This window comes from Pseudopipra pipra, chromosome 1 (assembly GCF_036250125.1).
Source record: "Pseudopipra pipra isolate bDixPip1 chromosome 1, bDixPip1.hap1, whole genome shotgun sequence".
NCBI classification, from domain to species: Eukaryota; Metazoa; Chordata; class Aves; order Passeriformes; family Pipridae; genus Pseudopipra; species Pseudopipra pipra.
The window spans coordinates 105,746,452-105,766,829 of record NC_087549.1 but is presented as its reverse complement, the minus strand read 5'-3'; the positions used below and the strand labels follow the sequence as shown (position 1 = coordinate 105,766,829).

General features: G+C 40.7%; 1 protein-coding gene and 1 long non-coding RNA gene across 3 annotated transcripts in view; one reads left to right on the top strand and one right to left on the bottom strand.

Annotated features, from left to right (window-relative positions):
• Positions 1 to 4,657, bottom strand: part of PDCD6IP (programmed cell death 6 interacting protein) — a 31,659-nt gene extending 27,002 nt beyond the window's left edge. For both annotated transcript variants that reach the window (XM_064669465.1, XM_064669466.1), the window contains exon 1: positions 4,343 to 4,657. In XM_064669465.1, coding sequence (XP_064525535.1) covers positions 4,343 to 4,548 — 206 coding nt within the window. In that variant the 5' untranslated portion in view covers positions 4,549 to 4,657. The remainder of the gene's footprint in view (positions 1 to 4,342) is intronic.
• Positions 4,658 to 4,763: 106 nt separating this feature from the next.
• LOC135419761 (uncharacterized) lies at positions 4,764 to 16,099 on the top strand. Its single transcript, XR_010433140.1, has 2 exons — positions 4,764 to 7,387; positions 15,790 to 16,099. It is a non-coding gene; the product is annotated as an uncharacterized LOC135419761 (long non-coding RNA).
• Positions 16,100 to 20,378: the final 4,279 nt, after the last annotated feature.

Below are 20,378 nucleotides of genomic sequence, written 5' to 3'. Positions count from 1 at the left end.
TGAGGGTAAACACAAAGGTGTAATTTAAAACTAAATTTACAGTAATCTAACTAGCAAAACACAAAGAACACAAGGCACCACACAGCTGAGTGTTGTTTGGCTGTGCCAGTGATGAACTAGAGCTACAGCAGGGGGGGCAACACAGATCTAATGCTCAAAGTACAACAATCTCTCATCAAAACAGGCATTACACACTTCTAAATGCTAGTAAAAACCAGACATCAAATGAGTTGGAAGGTTTAAAATCAGAATTCAATTAAAATATATGTATTGAATTAAGACATTCAAATTCTGTTCCTCCTCCAAAGAATCATAAAGAAAAATCCCCTTCAAAAGACTGTGAGAACAAAAGATCTATCTTTGCTCTTCGAGATAAGAACCAGAGGCCCGAACTCCCAGCGGGAAATCACAACTGCAACTTTTAGCTCTCAGAGAATTCGAACAATCAAAATAAAACCATGCACTACCCTTTCCACCCCCTCTTTCTTTTTTTTAAAAAACAACTGCAGGAGTTGTTAGCAAAATTAAACCAATTAAAGTTGTACCACCACCCCATGTTTCCAGAAAAAGGAAATTAAGTCCAGGCTAGCTTTAATATTAGAGGAAGCAAGGAACCCCTCAAAGCTATAATTATACTCAGAAGAAAAAAAAATAAAAAAGAAAAATACCACTAAATCAAATCTGCTATGACAGAATTTAAGGAGAAACATCTGTACCAAGTACACCTACGTCACCTTCAGAGTGCTCAGATTCTCACAAAACAAAGAAAGCTTGGAAGCAGGCTGAGGTCTTTCCCAGTTACACTATGCCCCTTTTCACTGGGTATCTCAAACACTTCTCCAAGACAAGCTTTGCATTCAGGAGTTGAACAACAGCACACCACTCACTTTTAAAGTTTTACTGGACAGTCTAGGAAATGTGGCTGCACTGAGTTAATTTCTTCCATAAAAGAAAAAAAAATCTGTAGTGACTACTCATCAAAACAAGGCTTCTAAAAATTACAAAACCAAGGGCAAATCCTAGATTAGTTAGCAGAAGATTAAGCCCTCATTTCTTAACAGCTACATAGTCTACAATGCTCTACTAGGTATTAGGGTCTATAAAAAGCCTCCAAGAAGTAAATGTATGCAAAGTAACATGTAAATCCATGTTTTAATTAGCTCTTCCAACCTTACTTCCTTAACAAACCAGTTTTAAACTTCAACTTCAATGAAAATCTTGCTAAAGTTGTTACTTAAACATAAGACTGAGTACCGCTCTTAAATAGCACCAGGAAAATACGAGAAATTGGAGAGGTAAAGAAATTTTCAGAGGAAACACAGGGCACTCAAGCATTTGTGTTCTTTGTATCATAAGCTCAGATAGATACTTCAAACTTCTGAATGTGCAGACAGACTTCTTAAAGCAACTGTGCTTTGCACAATAATTAACAGAATATATGTCAGAATAGTCTTAACAGAGTAAGAGCAAACTTATTTTCCAGCATATAAATATATGAATATAAATGGTCAGACGGGAACAAGCCACCCATAACTTGTTAAGAAATAAGGGAAAACATACATCTGATTGATTTATTTTCTCTAACTTATAGTTAGTTCAGACCTTCTCACTTCCACTACAAAATAAACAAATATTCTCAAGCAATACAATTTAAAATGCAGATGTTTTAAGAGAGGAGCTTCTGCATAGAAGGGATATCACTTCATGTTTACACTGGTGCAGAGCCACATTCAACAGCTCCTGACTACTGCAACAGCATCTGGACCACCTAAATTCATCTGCTGGTCACTGATCACCAGCAGAGAACAGATCACTGCATATGGAACTGACTCAAAACTGGTAATTATGAAATTGCAAGTGGTTTCCTTTCATTATTCAGAGAGAAAACCTGAGGTGAAGTTGCATAGTATGGATAAATTCACTTAATAATTTGCTGGCACTAAAAGAGGGAGGTCCTGCTCAGCCCCTTGGCTTTCAGCAACACTACTTCTCTTTATTTTGCACCAGCTCTGATGTTCATCTGACCTTCCACTGAACTCATTCAAGATGCTCGGAATGCCATGTACACACTTTGCCTTCCAGAAAAAGCATAAGGACCAGAACTGAAAAGAGGGCTGCCTTCTTTTGGTCATGTAGAACAACTGCTAAATAGGATGAAATGATAAGTGTGGCTGGGCCAAACAGGGATTTCAGACAGAAACTAATGGCAAACCTGACTGGCACCTTCAGAAAAAGAAGCTCATTTCCAGCATTCAAGGAAAGATAAAAATATGCTTTTCAATTTGGCTGGCAAAGTCCCTCTTTCAGTTCATAGATGCTCACAATTTCCCCAACCTTCAACAGGCATAAACACAAGTAGCTTCAAAAGCATACACAGCAATAAGACAGGAACAGAACAGGAAACTACAAAGATACTGTAAAACATGATCAGTACAGTCATAGTTTTTATAGTCCAAACACCCAGTGAAGGGCTGATAAGCTCAAAAAAATCAGTAACTTATTTCACAATACTTGCCTTCTTTTTAACAAGGCACTTGTTTCTTCTCCATTTCTCTTCAGTTTTTAAATTTTATAAATAAGAGATTCTAGTGAACATCAAGTGTATTTTTACTTGTTCATAATATTACAGAGATGTGTCTACAAGTATCACTTCTCCCTATAATAGAAAATTCCTCTATCTTTTTTCCTTTAAAATAAAAAACCAAGTTGCTGCCACTATGTAAAAATGCATTTTTGATAGTGCAAATGTTTGATCCCAGCTTTGTAAATAGAAATGTGTACTTAGTATTAATCTAGTGAATGAATCACAGTGACCTCAGTGAGCAGATGAACTGCAAATACATTGGCTCAAAATATTTCTAACACAGAGAAACAGAACAACGGGGTTACCACAGTAAGGCACAGAACTGACAGGATTGGAAGGGAACCTCTGGAGATCATTTAGTCCAACCCCCCTAGAGCATGTCACACAGGAAGGTGTCCAGATGGGCTCTAAATGTCTCCAGAGAGGGAGAGTCCACCACCTCCCTGGACAGCCTGTTCCAGTGCTCTGCCACCCTCAATAGAAAGAAGTTCTTACACTTTGGGTTTTGGCCATTGCTCCTCATTCTGTCACTGGGCACCACCAAAAAGAGTCTGGCACCCTCCTCTTGGCACCCACCTTTGAGTTACTTATATGCATTAATGAGATCCCTTCTCAGTTTTCTCCAGACTAAACAGGCCCTCCTGCAGTCTCTCCTCATAAGAGAGATGTTCCAGATCTCTAATCATCTTTGGATGGATAAAAACAATTACTGGACCCTCTCCAGTAGTTCCTTGTCTTTCCTGTCAATACTGCAATCCATAAATGTTCTGTAGATAGGAAAGAGCGACTGCTTTTGCAGATGATGGAGCAGTTTTTCCTAACACAGGCTTTTTGCAGATTATCAGGCAGAAGGCAGAGATGAATCTTTTGCTCATGATAACTACAGCACCACAGAGGCCCCACTAAACTTTCTGACAGCGTTAAGTAGAAAAAAGAGGATGTGACTTTACAAATAACTTTAGAAGCAAATACATCAAGAAGCTGCTAAACATAGCAACAAAGTAACAAAAACATTGACACAGTAACAAAAAAAAACCAAAAACAAACCCACACTCAAAACTGAAAGGGAAGTGAAAAGAAAGCTGTAACAGCAAAAGGTAAAAGTTTTCCTCTCTCGGAAAAGCAAAATGGTCTGTTGTGGGTACAAACAAAGAGAGGAAATTTATGTCCGATATTAGGACGAAATTCTTTACTGTGAGGGTGTTTAGACACTAGAACAGGTTGCCCAGTGAGGTTGTGGATGCCCGATCCCTGCCAGCATTGAAGACCAGGTTGGATAAGGCCTTGAGCCACCTGGTCTAATGGAAGGTGTCCCTATTCATGGCAGGGGGGGTTGGGACGAGATGATCTTTAAGCTCCTTTCCAATCCCTTAGCATTTTATGATTTTACCATTTCTAGATCCAAGAGCTCCTAGCACGACACGAACACTGGGAAGGGGACGCTAATGGGGACAAGGCCTCCCCCCCCGCCCGCGCTGCCATCATGTGACATCCCACGACACCCGAGCGGCGCGGCGAGGGCGGGGGACCCCGGGATGCTGCAGGACACCTGAGCGCCAGGGCGCCTGCATCCCACAGGCCGCCGGAGCCGGCCCAGCAGCCCCGGCCGCTTCTCCCCGGCAGGAAGGGCCGCCCACACCTGGGCCCGCCCGCACCCGGCTCCGGCTCCGCCACGCCCAAGGCCCGCAGCTGCCGCCGGGGCCCCACAGGGACCCAGGGCTGGGGGAGACGGAGGAAGAGGGATGGCGAGGGCCCTACCTGAGGAGGGTCTCCAACGCGCTCTCGTGCTTGTCGAGCGGGCGGCCGAGCGCGCTCTTGCGGAGCCGGCTGAGCTCCTCGGCGGCGCGGCAGTGCTCGGCCTGTGCCTCGGCGCCCGGGTAGCTCTGCTGGATGAACTTGCACAGCGGCTTGGCCAGGTCCACCTCCGAGGCCTTCTTGAGCTGCACCGAGATGAAGTTCGTCATGTCCGTCGCCGCCCGGCGGGCAGAGCCCCCGCCGCCCCGGCCCCTCTCACCGCAGCGCAGGGTCCCTGCCCCGCCGCCGCCGCTTCCGGGAGCGCCGCGCACGCGCACTGCGCCCCACCCCCCGACCCGCTCCGCCGGCACCGCCTCCGGGAGGGAGGGAGGGAGCGGCTGTGGGAGAGGCTCGGGAGGGACGGAATGGCTGTGGGAGAGGCTCGGGAGGGACGGAATGGCTGCGGGAGAGGCTCCCGGGGGGAGTCACTTGCGCTGCTGCGCTCACGGCACGGGGTAGGCGGATAGCCGAGGAAGGGCTGGCTCGGCCGATCATCAAAACTTTACGCTGTCTGTACATTTTAACAAACAAAGGCATCGGCGTTCGTTAGTTCTAAATTACATAACTTTTCTATTAATTAGTACTCCAACCCCTATTTCGTAATTATATCTCTCTCTCCTCGTGCTAATTAGTCCTCAGGCGCAGTTCTTCCCTCCGTTTGAATCTGGCGTCCCTTTTGAGTAGGCGGTCAATGAGTCGGTGGTTGCGATCCCACTGCTGGAATTACCTTTCCCTCACTTACCGCTCGGTTCTGTTGACTTCAGTCCTGCTATTTCTTCCCAGACAGCCCATTCATCTTGGGATTGTCTTCCCTTATCCTTAAAAGATTAGCCAAGTGTACAGACACAAAATCACGGAATTGTTAGGGTGGGAAGGGACTTCTGGAGATCACCTAATCCAACCATCCTGCCAAGGCAGGATCACCTAAAGCAGGTCACACAGGAATGCGTCCAGGTGGGTTTGGAAAGTCTCTAGAGAGGGAGACTCCAAGACCTCCCTGGGCAGCCTGTTCCAGTGCTCTGTCACCCTCAATTGGAAGAAGTTATTCCTCATATTGAGGTGGAACTTCTTGTGTTCTAGTTTTTGGCCCTTGCTCCTTATGCTGTCACTGGGCACCACCAAAATGAGTTTGGCACCATATGAAGCTCACAATGCAATTACTTAATCATAGCTGTTCAGCTACAGCTACTGATTAACAACTTAAAAGAAGGCACAAAGTTTCACTCAAACCTCTATCCAAACCTTGAGGGACTCAAATCTTGAGGGGCTTGGTATCATTACCCCTCTAAGGCTTCAAGACAAGGGGCTTGGTATCACCGGGCCCACTGCCCTAGGGGAAGCAGGAACCACGCTCCACAGATGAACCCTCCTATCTGTCCAAACCGCCAGGAGCCTCAGGAAGGCAGCGAGTTTGAGTGCTGCATGGTAGGAGTTGTGACTGTAGAGCTCAGCTGTGGAAAGGGAAACCTCACAAGCTGTGACACTGTGGTGAAAGCAGTGGCTACTAGAAAGGAGTGGAGCTGTCAGGCATTTAACGCCTTGGAGTGTCCCATTCTCAAGCCCTGCCCTAAGGATCGGTGTCTTAAATAAAGCGAAACGCGGCTTCTCCATAGCAAGCATGGAAATGTGTCTATTGGCAGTATACGGTGCAGATTCATGCGTTGTGTCGTCATGGATCAGCCACATTATGCTTGCTTTCTGCTGACTCAGCACAGCGTGGCTCAGACAGGCAAAACAGGCACTCTGCCCGCCAGGCTGGCTGGTCTGGGGACCAAAAAGGGATATTCAACCCATGTGCTCATCTCTCCCTTTCCTCTGCCACTTGTTCCAGACAGCTAAGGCTCTAAGCCTGCTATTTTCTTCTTGCATAAGCTACCAGGTGATGACACCACAAAAAGGAATGGTAAAACTGCTTTTAAAATTATATATTTGTTCTCATGTTGTAGCAGACAACGAGTTTTGCTGTAAAGCAGGTGATCCATCCGTACTGAAAGTGTGCTTTACTAAGTAGAGCTATCTTTGTCATCTCATGAACATCTAAAGTAATGTGCCATAAGAGGAAAAGGGTAGAGCCTGGGAAATCAGTCTTAACCACTCCTGTCACCACTGGGAGGGGCAGCTTGTCCAGGATTAAATGTCCTTGTACGCAATCCAGAGATGCTGTGGCAATGGCAGCCGGGCCTTCCCAGGCACAGCCATAGGGAAGGAGACAATGGAGTTGACCTCATTCTGCTGCATCCGGTCACTTTCAGTAGGGCCCAAGTGTGTACCCTTCAGAGTCCTGCCAGATTGCTTCTGTGAAAAACCTTTGCTATAGTTACAAAAAGTGAATATATGTGTTATCAGTTCCTTGGGACTCTCCTGGCTCCTGCGCTAAGTAAACACCCAGTTGTGTTTTTTATAGTTCAATCAGAACTAATTAGTAGTTGACTCAATTTTACATTAAAAAAAATATATCCTACAATGAATGCAAAAAGTAAGCTCTCCTGCCATACTCATATCTGAGTGCATGAGTTCCTCCTGGGTGTATATTTTCCTCCGAGATTTTATTGCCCACTTACACTTGCAAGTATTTGGTGTCTTAACTTGAGTTAGCCTTGCACTGGGTGCACTTTCCTGTCCTAGAGAACACCTCCACCCTCACAAGCTTGGATTCTGATCAGTTTTAATACACAGTCTTAAGTGTGGGCAGTTGCCTCCGTTTGTTTCCAATATCAAGACCTTCAGGAGTATAGTAAGCTTACAAGATACATGGCTGCCTATATATGGAAGATGGAAGCCATCAATACCTTCCAGCATAACACTCATAAACATGGAAAGGGTGTGAATAGGGAAGGGCAAAAACTGCAGCTATGAGATCATAGTTCTACTTTAGAGCCATAGTGACCTTTAGATGGCTGTTGCTCAACAAATGCAATGACTGATACTCTGCATTTCTAAACATCCACCACCACAACACGGAAATTTCACTTTGTCTTAGAACAAGTCACTAGAACTTCAAATGTACAGGTGATTTGCTTCTTTCCTACATATTTCTTGTTAAATCAGTACTCCTCTGAAGGCTTTATTCTGATTATTACAATTATAATGTTATAAGCAGTAATGACTTGTTTCCTTGTTACCTCTGACTAGTTAAGTACTATTTCCCAATTTAGATATGAGGAAGCCACACAGTCAGGAGTTATCAGTGCTGGGGGCATAATCTACATCTTCTGACTCACAGTCCTGTGCTTTAAACAACAGACCATACTTCCCTCTTTAACAAATTTATGATGCTATCTAAGGGAACTACTTTAAAACAGGTTTCCCCAAAATGTTTGAAATGAGGCAGCATAAACAAGTAATAGCCATTGATAGCATTGCATTATAATGTAGACCATTAGATGTCCCCAGCTTTCCTCTTTTTCCTAAATAACCATCATGCATGTGTAGAACACCACAGTTTTGCAAAAGCACCTCTAAAAGTCAGATTTGCTTTCAGTACTCAAACCAGCTTTTCTTCAGTTTCTTGGGGTTTATCTACCATTTTTAGACAGAATAACTTTCATTTAATCACTCTGATCCAATCCCTAACCCTAACCCTAACCCTCATACCCTGTTTCCTGTCTATTGGGGCAACTATGCTTAAGAAGAGGTGGATGTAGTAGGGAATATTATTGTAATTTAATCCTGAGCCAATTGTACAGCTATTTAGTGAACCCAATCTTGTGTATAAATTTCTGGAATATCCAAAGCCAGGCATGCAAAGTTTGACTTAGATTTTGGCATAGAAACTCTGTAATCAACAGATTTTGTTGCAATGTTTCTGGTGTGCTGTTTGAAAAAAGTTCAGAGCCTTCAAGTCCAGGTTGGATGGGGCTTTGAGCAAACTGGTCTAATGGAAAGTATCCCTGCCCATGGCAGAGGGTTTAGAACAAGTTGATCTTTAAGGTCCCTTCTAACCCAAATCATTATATGATTCTATGATTTTAAGTTTGTAGAAATAAAGAAAAGGTTTGTCCTACTTTTGTTTAGTGTTGAACCATTGGTGTGACTTACTAAATCATTAATTCTTTTTACATATATAAATTACGGAGTTTTAAATAATTTTTACTCCGAGGAATGGAAAACAAGGTAACTACCATATTGCATTAAAAGCAAATGAAAAATTAAAAGTCTACTTTTTGTGATAATGGACTAAATTTTCCCTTACACTGCACTTATTCTTGCTATGAACATTTCCTTGAAATGTCACAGGATTTCAGAAGCCCCAACAGGAGATGGGTAGTGTTCTAATGTTATCACGTCTTTAATTAGTTATTAAAAGAAGAGAGGATTAATTAATGACCTTGAAACACAAGTGTTTTGCAATATATCCTTCCCCTAAATATGCCATGGTTTTGTTTCTTCTAATTTTAAAATAATAAACAACTGAATTAAAGTATGTGATTCTTTTTTCATTCCAGAAGAGAGAAGAGTTTTTTATTTTACAAATTGCTCTTACAAGCTTGACTGATTAAGTTACCCCTTAAGATCTGACAGTCAGAAAGTTTTCACTTAAATTCTATATTACTAAATAATGCAAACATATCTGTAATAGAAAGTAACAAAATAGATGAAAGATATCTGGATAACTTTGAATCTCTTAATTATTGCACTATGGGGTGTACCTAAAGCAACAGCTTTATTTTGTTCACTTTAAAACATTGCTTGCTTTATTTAAAGCATTGTATTTCATATTTTAAAATAATTTTGTTCAACTATGTCATCAGTTCAATCCAAATATTTTTTGAACCAAAGGACAGAGTAGCCTTCAAAGAGGCAGAAATTAATATTTGTCCTTTGTTGTTATTTACAATATGTAAACAAATTTTATATTGGTTTTGCCTGTATATTCAATGCAGGAAAAATACCTTTTCCTGTTTATTACCCTACAATTACAAGGCTTGACTAGAAAACTCCATGTATAATTTCAAGACTACTAGGTTTATTACATTGAAGATATGAAAGAAATTAAATCTGGTTAAACTGAGGAAGATTCTTTTGAAGTCATCATTGAATCAGCATATTTCAACAGTATTTTTTATTCCGAAATAGCTTTTAAATTATTCAAATAGAAATAATTTTACAAAGCTTGAAATACACCTGGATGGAAGTAGGGAATTAGGTGGTCAGTCATTGATACAGCATAATGGTTGCTAGTATAGAGATATTGTTTCTTGCTACATGGAACAGGCAGGACAGTAAATAAGATCCCAAAAGAAATACCTCCACTTGGTAAATTCAACTGAAAACCAGTGCTGAAATTCAGTTCTGTCATTCGCTGGATGCTAAGTAATCCTTTCTATTGACAGTGAAGTTTTTATTTTTGGTGTTTCAGGTGGAGAAGGGCCTGTAGGTTGCAGTTCAAATATCTAAAACTCCTTTACTGCACAAAACAGTCTTGTTTTTTGAGAAGACAGTAATAAACTTTTTCCCTCTTATGGGCTGTGTACATGTGCCCCAACAGGGACAAGCATTCTGCTCATGTGTGAGGGGGGGAGCATCTGTCATTTGGCTGGGGGCATTTACCTCTACTCCTGTGCCTTTAGCAGCAGCTGCCCAAATATGCAGTTCAGCTCTTCACTTCCTGCCACATTATTTGCCACCTACTTACTAATTCAGATGAGGAACATGCTCTTCCCACTCAGTAAAGTGGTGTTGAGGGGTTTTGAACATTTATGCTCATATGAGCTGATCCTCTGTATCCACATCTGTGCATATTGCCATTGTCACGGTGTAGATGGAATCTATTGTGTAAAAGCATCTTGCAGGCATGGGGAAGAATTTCCCATTCTGCTCTGGACAGAGCAGAGTCACACTGCTGGAGGATTCTAGGAGATGACAACAGGGGCCAAGGCCTAATTTTAGGTTCAAGGGGGATTACAAGCATGTAAGGAGGAAAGCAAGGACCTGATTTAAAAACTGTCAATTCAGAGTTGCTCCTTCTAACATGGGAATTGAAAGAATCATTCCCCAGGACCATGGTCCAGGATGCATGGCTGTAGTCCTTATTCTCTGGAAACAAGAAACTCAGGTTCACAACAGACTGAGACCTTACAAAAAATGGGAAGATCAAATAAAAGATGGAAGACCCTGATGAGATCAGGGCTGTTCCATGGTCCATGCAGGGAGAGATTTATGACTTTTCCCAGTTCAAAACATCTCCTTAACACATGTACTGACAGGCTTACAAAGAGCCACTTCTAATACTTTCTGAAAGCTGTGAAGATCCTCGTGTCCTGCTGTTAAATTTTTCAATAATATGAGGTTTTTATCTTACACATTCCAAACATAATGAATCAGAACAAAGTTTCTCTGTTATGTAATGTAACAAATGCCAGTACAGGCAGCTCTTTGAAAAGTTTGGTCTGACCACAAAAATCTAGGGATAAAGAAATGGCAACAGGATTTGCTGACCACACTGCCAGAGGATTCCTCCTAAAAATGCATGCTTGGCAATGCTCAAAGGAGAAATTATAGACAAACTTGTGCTGTTACAGTCTGCAAAAGTAAGATGCAAAAAATGTGGTTTAATCTTCTATTTCATCATTCTCCTGGCTGATCATTCTTTTGTCTTGAGAGCACAAAAAATGGAAGGAGAGGATGATTTGGTCACAGGCATCTTTACAATATGTGCCTTTTTCTAATTTTTTTTCCATCAAAAGAAGTAACAGGCTCACATTGTTTCTAATTGCGGTAGGACATCCATAGGACATCCCATAGTCTGACTCAGACATTAAAGAGGAGAGTTTGAGAGACACTGGATGAGCCAGTTTCTGGTATGACACTGCACTTTGGTCAACACCTTTGCAAAAGTTACATAAATTAGGGCAGATTTCAGTGTACATTTGTCATATATGATTCATCCTGGCATAAAGTATCTGGACGGGGTTTGACTAATACCAGTACCTGAAACATTACTGTAAGGAATTTATCATGCAAATTATATTTTACAAGCTCCTGAAATTATCCTTAATACTCCATGAATTCTCAGGTTGCTCTACCTGACATTCCCTCTGAAGTTCCCGAAAGTTCTTAGTGTCGTATAAACAGACTGAAATTTTTGTAATGAGTTTCTTAACTGATATTTTCTTCTGTAGAATCTGACATTCAAGTGATTTGTATCTGCTACTTTTCTTCCATTTAGACTGACATATAAACTATAATGTTACATTCCTTTCAAACTAGTATGTTTGTGTGCCTAGCTACGTAACCCTGTTTCCTCTCCTCTCAGATACAGAGGTGGTGACATACACAAATAAGATAATCCAAGGAACATGAGATAGGTTATTCCTACTTCAAATATTATGTTTAAATGCATGTTTAATTACCATCCATTCTCTGTGCAAGCATTGACAGGCTTATCAGCAATCATTTTCACAATCAGCTGGCACTACCTCCAAACTACTTAGCTAGGATTTTGACTGTGACTAGGCAGAACTGACATTAAATTGTCCCTAGGACAATTCCTATCCCTATCCCTAGGACAGTGAACTTCACAAAGTAAAAATCAAAGACTGATCACTTCTTTACTGATACAATCCTTTGTGCTTCTGTAGTTCTGATAACACCAGACGTGCATTAACTTTCAGGCCTCTAGTTTTGTGTATTCCTTCTGTACCCCTATGTCTATATGAACTTACAGCATCTGCTTCCTCCACTTTTAACAGGCTTCAAAGCATATACTTTGGATTGGTTAGCTAGATGTGAGTCATCATAGCAGGTCAATTCGTTTTCCCATGGTGTGTTTTGTTCTATTTCATGACTGTCACTTTTTCCATTTTGATCATACTGGTATTACCTGCTTGGCATGGCAGTCTATCAGTGACTGTTTTCAGGGATGAAGCAGCTAAAGAATTTTTTGTTTACTATGTAGATGATTCAATATGACTTTTCATTTAATGTACCTAGTGTTTATATGCTAATTATTTAAATGTTATGTTTTATTGGCCAGAAATGTATGCAGTGATTCAATGGTAACCATCTCCGTTTGTATAAAACTCATATATAAAGTGTAAATACATGCACATCAAAATACAGCTCAGAAAAGCAGCTCAGTGAGAGATGGGAAAATTTACTTGAGATGTATTGTTTGTTAAGAGCGAAGATAAAAATCAAAGATGAAAATTTAGGGTTCACCAGAATTTTTTTTTTCAGAAGTGCTGTAGTTGTACCTAGGCATCTTCACTCTTGGGCTATGACAGCTTGCTGACACCATGTCTCATCACTGACAAACAAAAAGGTTGCTTCAACTCATTTCCTCTCGTTTTCTCCTTTGCTCAGATGGAATAATAAACCATACTTGAGAATGGCATGTTAACCAGACTATATGCAGGGAAACAGAGGAATTAAGAATGGTGATTCTTTAGGAAATGGAAAAGGGAATGCCGTAAAGAACGGAGGACTGTAGGCAATTACTGGAAGCTGAGTTGATGACTCAGAGTACTTGGGAAAAGGCATCAAGCTTAGGGTGTCCTGATCATGGTGAGCGTGAAATTTTTGGGGCTTTTGAATGTTCAATGAGGAACATAAGGAGCATGGTTTTATTTGCCATACTACCTATTAAATAACTATAGATACATGCAAGGGTCTTTGCAAACATTGAGGAACACTTTGCTAATTAGGTTAGACAATAATTAAAGCAATTATATTTTAATAGACCTATCATAAACACACCAGAGAAGTTATTTGTCAGAAGAACTCTCATGCTAGGCCCACGAGAAGAACCAGGGATTTCTGTTGTAGGAGAATTTATTAACATATTGTGGTCATTAGCTGTCTCTTGCCTTTTACTTCTCTTCTCATTCCACCTGCACCAGAAGAAGTCTTCCTACAAAAATGAACAAATTACTAGACTGGTAATATTTGCTAAGGATCTTTCCATGTGTGAGGCAGCATGAGAGCAGTCTGAGGCATGGCTGAGATGTTCTTCAGTACTTGTCATGCATAGTGCTGAAAAGTCCTATGGGAAACACAGCAATTATGGTACAAGTTAGGGCAACTCTTAGGGTAGATGGAATTTTTCCAGGAACCAAACTGGCCCGAGGCAACTTCGGAGTGGAGATAAATACATATTCCTTGCATTTGCTTTCTGCTCTGTACTGCACCTGAAAGGAACTAAATTGTCTGAGCTGTCTCAGTTTTGTAGTGTTGTCAATATTAGCGTGCTGCAGAGGAAGAACACAACTGCATGAGTTAGTGTAAAAGCAAATGAAAAAATGCTGTCTGAAGCACCGTATAACTGTAAAGAGTTATGAACTGTAAAGAGTTTTTCAACTGTAAACAGATGAAAAATGATGGAAATGTACAGGGTTACTTATTTAACACACAGTGCAAAGATTCTTGATGTAGCCCACCAGAAGTGCTTCTCAAAACAGAAGCCTCTAGAAGGACTGCTGCAAGCCAATTAGGTCTGTATGACAGCACAGAGGTAGCTGTCACACCATACTGTACAACCCACAACGTTGTTACCATCAAGGAACAAAATGCACTCTTAAAACTCACTTATGTAAGGGAATGAAAAAAATTTTAAAAACAATTACCATGTGAATCACGTTTCCACCATTACCCTCAGCTCTGCCTAAATAAATAGGGAATACAGATAAAAATGATAGGGAGCTCATTTTTTCTAGCCACAAGATAAAGCCATGATTTTGACTTATTTCCTGAGAGGAGTAATGTATCTCTTGAATCTACTACCAACTGCAAATGCCATGCTGACAAAATTTATCTCTCAGAGTGAAAAGATTGTACTGTACAAAGCTATTATGTATTAATTTAATATTGGATTTTCTCCTTGTTGCAGGATCATCTCTCTATCTTATGATTACTAACACATGCAATAAAACACAGTGATGAGAACACATTTGAAATTAAGTTGGATTTTATCATATAATGGACTTTTATCAGAGTGGGAAAAAAATAGGGTTCATAAAACCAATATCTAGTTAGTGGTTATGGAAAGAAAGTATATCTGCAATTAAACGATAGTGGTGGTACATTAAATAGGAGTGACTAATGGTAGATGAATGTAGTTAAATAAAGCTGGAAATATTTAAAATATCAGGAACGGTTTTATAGTGAAACCATATGATCTACTTTGGCTTGATTACTCTCAGAAGGCCTGCTGCTGTACAACCCTTTAGGCAAAACACCTGCTGAGATCCATATGGTTATAAAGAAAGATTACAGGCAGATTTTAAAGCTGATAAAGACTGGATTCAAGCAACAATTGCATAGCTATTGCCCAGTTCTGTGAAATACAATTTGCATTATCTTTCCTCTTTATGGAAAAACATTACTTGCTTAAATAGTCGTTTACATGTACTACTGGACACAATTATGTTTTGTGATAATTGTGTTCTTGGATTTTCAGGTAATGGCCATGCCTTGACATGGAAGGTAGCGTATACATAAAACTATGTTTTGTGATAGAGGTTTTGTGATCTCACCTGTGTTTCCATATTAGACTGTACACTGCCTGAGGCCAGAACCCCTGACCGTCAATTATTTATGCACACGCTAAGCACTGAGAGGGTAACCTCATTAAGGCAGCAGAGGATCCTCCTCACATGTCTACCAGTGGGTGCAATGAGGAGGTCTGGGCTGATCTGCTCTCAAGCCCTGCAGCTGGGACAATTACAGGGCCACACCACAGCCTGCACTGCCAGCGCTTACCTTCACCTGTGATGTGCATCTTCAGATATTCTTGCAGCACAGGTGGGATATTCAGCTGTCTTGTTTGCTAGGCTGACTGCACACTGACAGGGCATAGGAGAGAACATCACGCCATGCTCCAGCTCTGGAAGGGCTGAGCACTTAGTGAGTGATAGAGCCAAGGTCTGCCTATCACCTACAAGAACAAAGCAGTGCTGGTAGTAGACAAACACAGCCACGGCAGCTGTACCTATGCTTTCACTTTGGCTTTCACCTGCAGCTGCAGGCCTTCCTGCAGCAATGCCAGCCAAACACCAAACCCTGGGATACCAAGCACTGCCTAGCAAGTCTCTCTGAGGCTGACTGTGACAGGCTCCAGCTACTAGTGAGAACAGCAAAAATATTTGTATTGAATAACACTCTTTGAATAAAACTCCTGGCCTGGTCAGAAATATGGTCACATAACCACACAAATACCGTGCTTTCTGCAACGGTGCCTTGAAGGCAGCTTTTGGTTTGCAAAAACACACATCTTGAAATACATAAGGTTGCACAAATATGCACTCAAAAATGCTTTCAAAGCCAAAAGGTCTGGTGTCTTTTTCTGATATAACTATAGCATATCCCTATGTATGGACATCCCTGGAAGCACGCTGCAGTCTGCAGTGTGAACATGGATAGAGTAACCTGAAATGCAGAGTAGACATAGCCAGCATATCTGCTTCATTCTCCAGGCTCAAGTTAGCACTTCTTGAAGCAGCACCAAGATATCGATTACATTGCATCAAAGAAGGAAAATGTTGCTGGTCCAATTTGCCTCTGTGAAACCCAGAGAGTGCAGTCCTTGTGAAACTTCCAGGATCCCAGGGAAAACAAAGTAGTGCTACAAAATGTGAGGAATGTTGCAACTTCTCTGAAAGTCTTCAGTAGCAAAATTTGACTGACTGAAGTGTTAGCTTGAAGAAATAAAATGGATTATTGGAAAGCACTTTCTTTTCATCATGCATACTTCAGAAAAAATAAAATTGGGAGAATAATATATTCTCTATTGAAGTATGTCTCAACTTGTTTTTCCAAAAATACATATAACTGGATGCTAGTTTTGAAAATGTCATCATGCCCCAAGATTGCTTTCGTAAATATGAGGAATTGTAGCCATTGCCAAGATGTGCTTCATTCCTATTTTTGGGCATACTTTGAAAGTTCAGACTTAAGCAACTCAGTGCACTCAAAGGAAGTTGTGCTTAGGTAAGGACTAACACTAAACCTCATCATAACAGGATTTTCTGGATTTCTGAGTCTCAGTGCAAGTCTGTAGCTAAAATTTTGAAACTTGGACTTATAATGGTCCACAGCAAAGCCACAGAGATAAAGAAAAGTGAACTGTGGGTGGAAAACCAGACTCTGTGTTGAAATTTTAGGTGTTGTCATTCAGGTCCATCTCAGATCTCTAGTTCAGATGGACTGGTTCTACTGCTCTTACCCCTCCTTTACCACATAGCTTTGTGACAGAAGTGGGATGGAAGTTTTACATTCAGATGTTTAAAGAGTTTAAGACAAAAGAACACTGCCATTCTCGTACACGTAAAGAAACATGTATTTTTACACTTCAGAAAATAAGAGAGCATATACAGAGGTAGGAAATTAGTTTATTTTAATTGCAACCAAGAAATCAGAGACCAGAAATACATGATTAAATCCACAGTATGAGGATTCTGGGTGCATTCCCCTTGCAGAGGCCTGACTGCCTGTTCTGGAGGCCAGCAGTGATGTGGTATAGCTGTGTAACCTTGGATCAAAAAGCTGTGAAAAGCTGGTGAGTGAGAAAGAGCTATGAGAAGCCCCTCTGGAGGCTTCCCTGCTTCACTTAGGAGTGGTATTTAAGCTCCAGTTCTCACCCTGGGCCCCTATCAGAGGTACAGTGTGGCTGTGGTGCACCCGAGCCATGCACCTCACCAAGTCAAGACACGTGGCTTGACCTGGGACCTGCCTTTGTGACTGCAGACCTGTCTGGCAGCCACCAGGCTGTTGGCTGACTCTGGGCACTGCCAGAGGACCGCTCTGCTTGCCTTGCTCTGGCACAGGGCACAGTGAGGCCCCTGCTCCGACTTGGTCGGCTGGTGGCTTTCCTTCCCTTAAGTAGCAGCCTGCTCTGGCTGCAGTCCTCACTGCAATGATCCCTGTGCAGTTCACAGGGGCCCTTGGGAACCCCAAAGAACATCCTCTTGGTACCAGGATCCTTGAATAAAAGTTACATTGTCAAGGCCTAAGAATGAAGAACATTATTTTACTTAAAAAAACCCCAAAACTATTCGTCACTACATTGATATTATTTTAGCTGAGGTTGTGCAGTCTTTTCTTTCCAAAATGATCAGGCTGTAGATTGGGATTTAAACTAGTTTAAAATGAGCCAACATGTTTAACATAAGCAGGTATCTAAACTGAATGAACTAGAAGTCTGGTTATAGATAATTTTTTAGCTAATCACTCACTTCTATACATTCTTGATTTGCTGTAAGTGTCTGGTGTGACATCCATTAGAGTCAGCAAAGGGGATGGTTCAGACATCCACTGCAAAGACAGGTGCATGCCATGCTGGGGGTTTCCCTCTGCTGTCACTCTCAGTACTGACATGCTTGCTCACTTGTGCATTGGGTGTATGTTCTGGAAATCCATAACACTGGATACATTGGTGTGCAGAAACCCCCTCATGCAGAAATTTTGATTTCAGTAGGAATTTACTTCTAAATAGGCTGGTTATTGTCTTCAAATGCTGGCAATGAATACAAGAATGTCTGTGCTATGAGTCATACAATATGAAAAAAAAAGGGAATTCATAATTGAGACACCACAGACATTATAGTTACTGAGTTAAAAGCAGATTAAAAAGAGTCTCCTTTTGCTGCCATGAATTTGCATAGTATTACTTGGGGTTTTATGTATAAAAAATATTATACTGTATTCTTGTCTGTATGATGACATATTTTTCTTAACTTGTCTTTAGTGAAATAGTCCACCAGACCTGCTGTGTGGATTAGTGAGTTCTCTCAGTGGAAAGATAGATGCTCTAAAAGGGGAACAAACCCCCTATTCATAATCTGACTCTAAGAAATTTTGTCTCTTCAAAGTTACTATGTTTCAAATCTGTACATTCACTTCTCTAACCATTTCCATTCTAAAATGTGAAAATGGTGAAGTACCTAAAATTTTTAATAAAATACCCATAAACTGGCACCTAAGAATTGGTTTATGAAAGTTCTAACTGCAACTTTATGGATTAGGGTAAATGACTATCAAATTCTTTATACAGATGTGTAAAAAGGTGTCTGCTAGGATCAAACAAATTACAATCATAGAATCATTTAGGTTGGAAAAGACCTTTAGCATCATCGAGTCTAACCATTAATCCAGCACTGTTGAGTACACCACTAAAATTAATGGCTATAGAATTTATTGGGAAGTAAACTGAACATATACATGGGTTTAAGAAATACCAAAGAAAAGTTAGAAGTTGTCTTGAATAATTGTTTGAAACGTGTTGGGTTTTTAATTAAATTTGTGCATGTATGTTTACAAAACAATTTATCTTTTAAGTTCTGACAATTACATTACATTTTAATTATAAGAAACTTTTACTAATTTCTGTTACTTCAAGTAATTATTATTTATTTCAACATGTTTTCTTTAAGAGTATCCCATCAGTATACATCACATCAGTACCTTGTCCTCTTTCTGGAAACATTAAAAAAAAAGAAAAGAGCAAGCCCAATCCCTGATACTGGTCAGGGTCATAGGATCTGAATCCAGTCTCAGTTTTCAAAAATTGCCTGAATTTGAGCCACTTGGATTCATACGGTTTTGTTACTTGTTTCCCAGTTAGATAACTATATATGACTAAAAGATGTATTTTCTTGACAGAGTGCTATATTTACTGATCATTAAAACACTATGAATTCAACTACATTTAATTTAAACAATGCAATTCAGAACCCTCATACACAAAACTAATCTTACTGTCTTCCCCCATAATCTACCTTACTCTTCCCACTATTTTACTTGATTTACAGTAGTGTTATTTTCAGAGCTGTATTTATAGCTATTATCTCATTTAAATTTTCATTCTAAAATGTATTATTCTATCCAGCTTGGGATATTTGTACAGGCTACCACTTTAACCGTAGGAAAACAGGGAGGATTGGTGCACTCTCTGCGTTCTTAGAAGCAACCTTCACACTCCCTTGTGTCGGCTGGTGCAGAGATATCAGAAAGAGTGACTCAGCATCTCTCACAGGAGACACAAAGAGCCAGCTGCAATGACTACACCACGTTGTGCAAGAGGTTTGCAGGATTTGTGACTGCTGCTTTAGTCCCTGATGCTGCAGATGCACAACTTTTCCCAGGTGAGGCACAGGCGGTCAAGACTTGGGGTGGGGGAGGGAGGGGGGAGAATGTCTGAACCCTTTTTTTTCTGAAACCCTTAGAACGCCTCCTGCACAGAGTGGGTGACAGTTCTGAACTGCAAAGCAATTTAATAGAAACACACCCTTGTACAGTATAGCCCCATAACAGTGTGTATTTGGCCAAAGATGCTGATGGCTGTAGTAAGTACAGTCAGCTTTACACTGCAGGTTCAACAGCACCAACCCAGATACAAGAGGCCCCAAACTGTACTAGATGAGGACAATAATTTATTATTTTCAAGATAAAAATAAAATCATCCATGACTTTTTTTCCCCCTAGAACACAAACGAATACTTACATTTTTTTTCATATTCATACTCATTTGCAGAAATTCCCCCCAAAATACCAACTGATATTTGCATTCATACAAACCACTAGGTTTCTATGTGAGAAGGGCGGACAGCCAAACAAAAAAAAATATGATCTGCAACAACAGCTAGCTTGGATTCTTTCTGTTGCTGCACAGCGTAGGTAAAGTTCCAACGATATGCCTTCGGTCGGGAACACTTGCGAAGATCTTCCTGGAAGGAGTATTTACCACGAGAGGGAGCTCTCAAGCAGCCAGAGAACTTCAGCAAACCGCAGAGGAAAGCATGTCAGAAATAGGCAACAGCCAAAAAATTCGGTCACCTTTATCCCGACATTTGAGTACAGATGAGTGCAATATTTTATGGAAAAAAAAAGCATTTTAAACTATATTTATGTCAATGTCTGTATTTGTTAAACAATATCTGTATAAAGAAGACTTCCTCTTGCTTTGAGAAAGAACCCTTCAACTTCTTACCTGAGAAAACCTTCCTTGATCAATACTGGTAATTAATGTCAGAGTTCTTCGAGCAGTAAATGACTGCTGAGTCTGTCC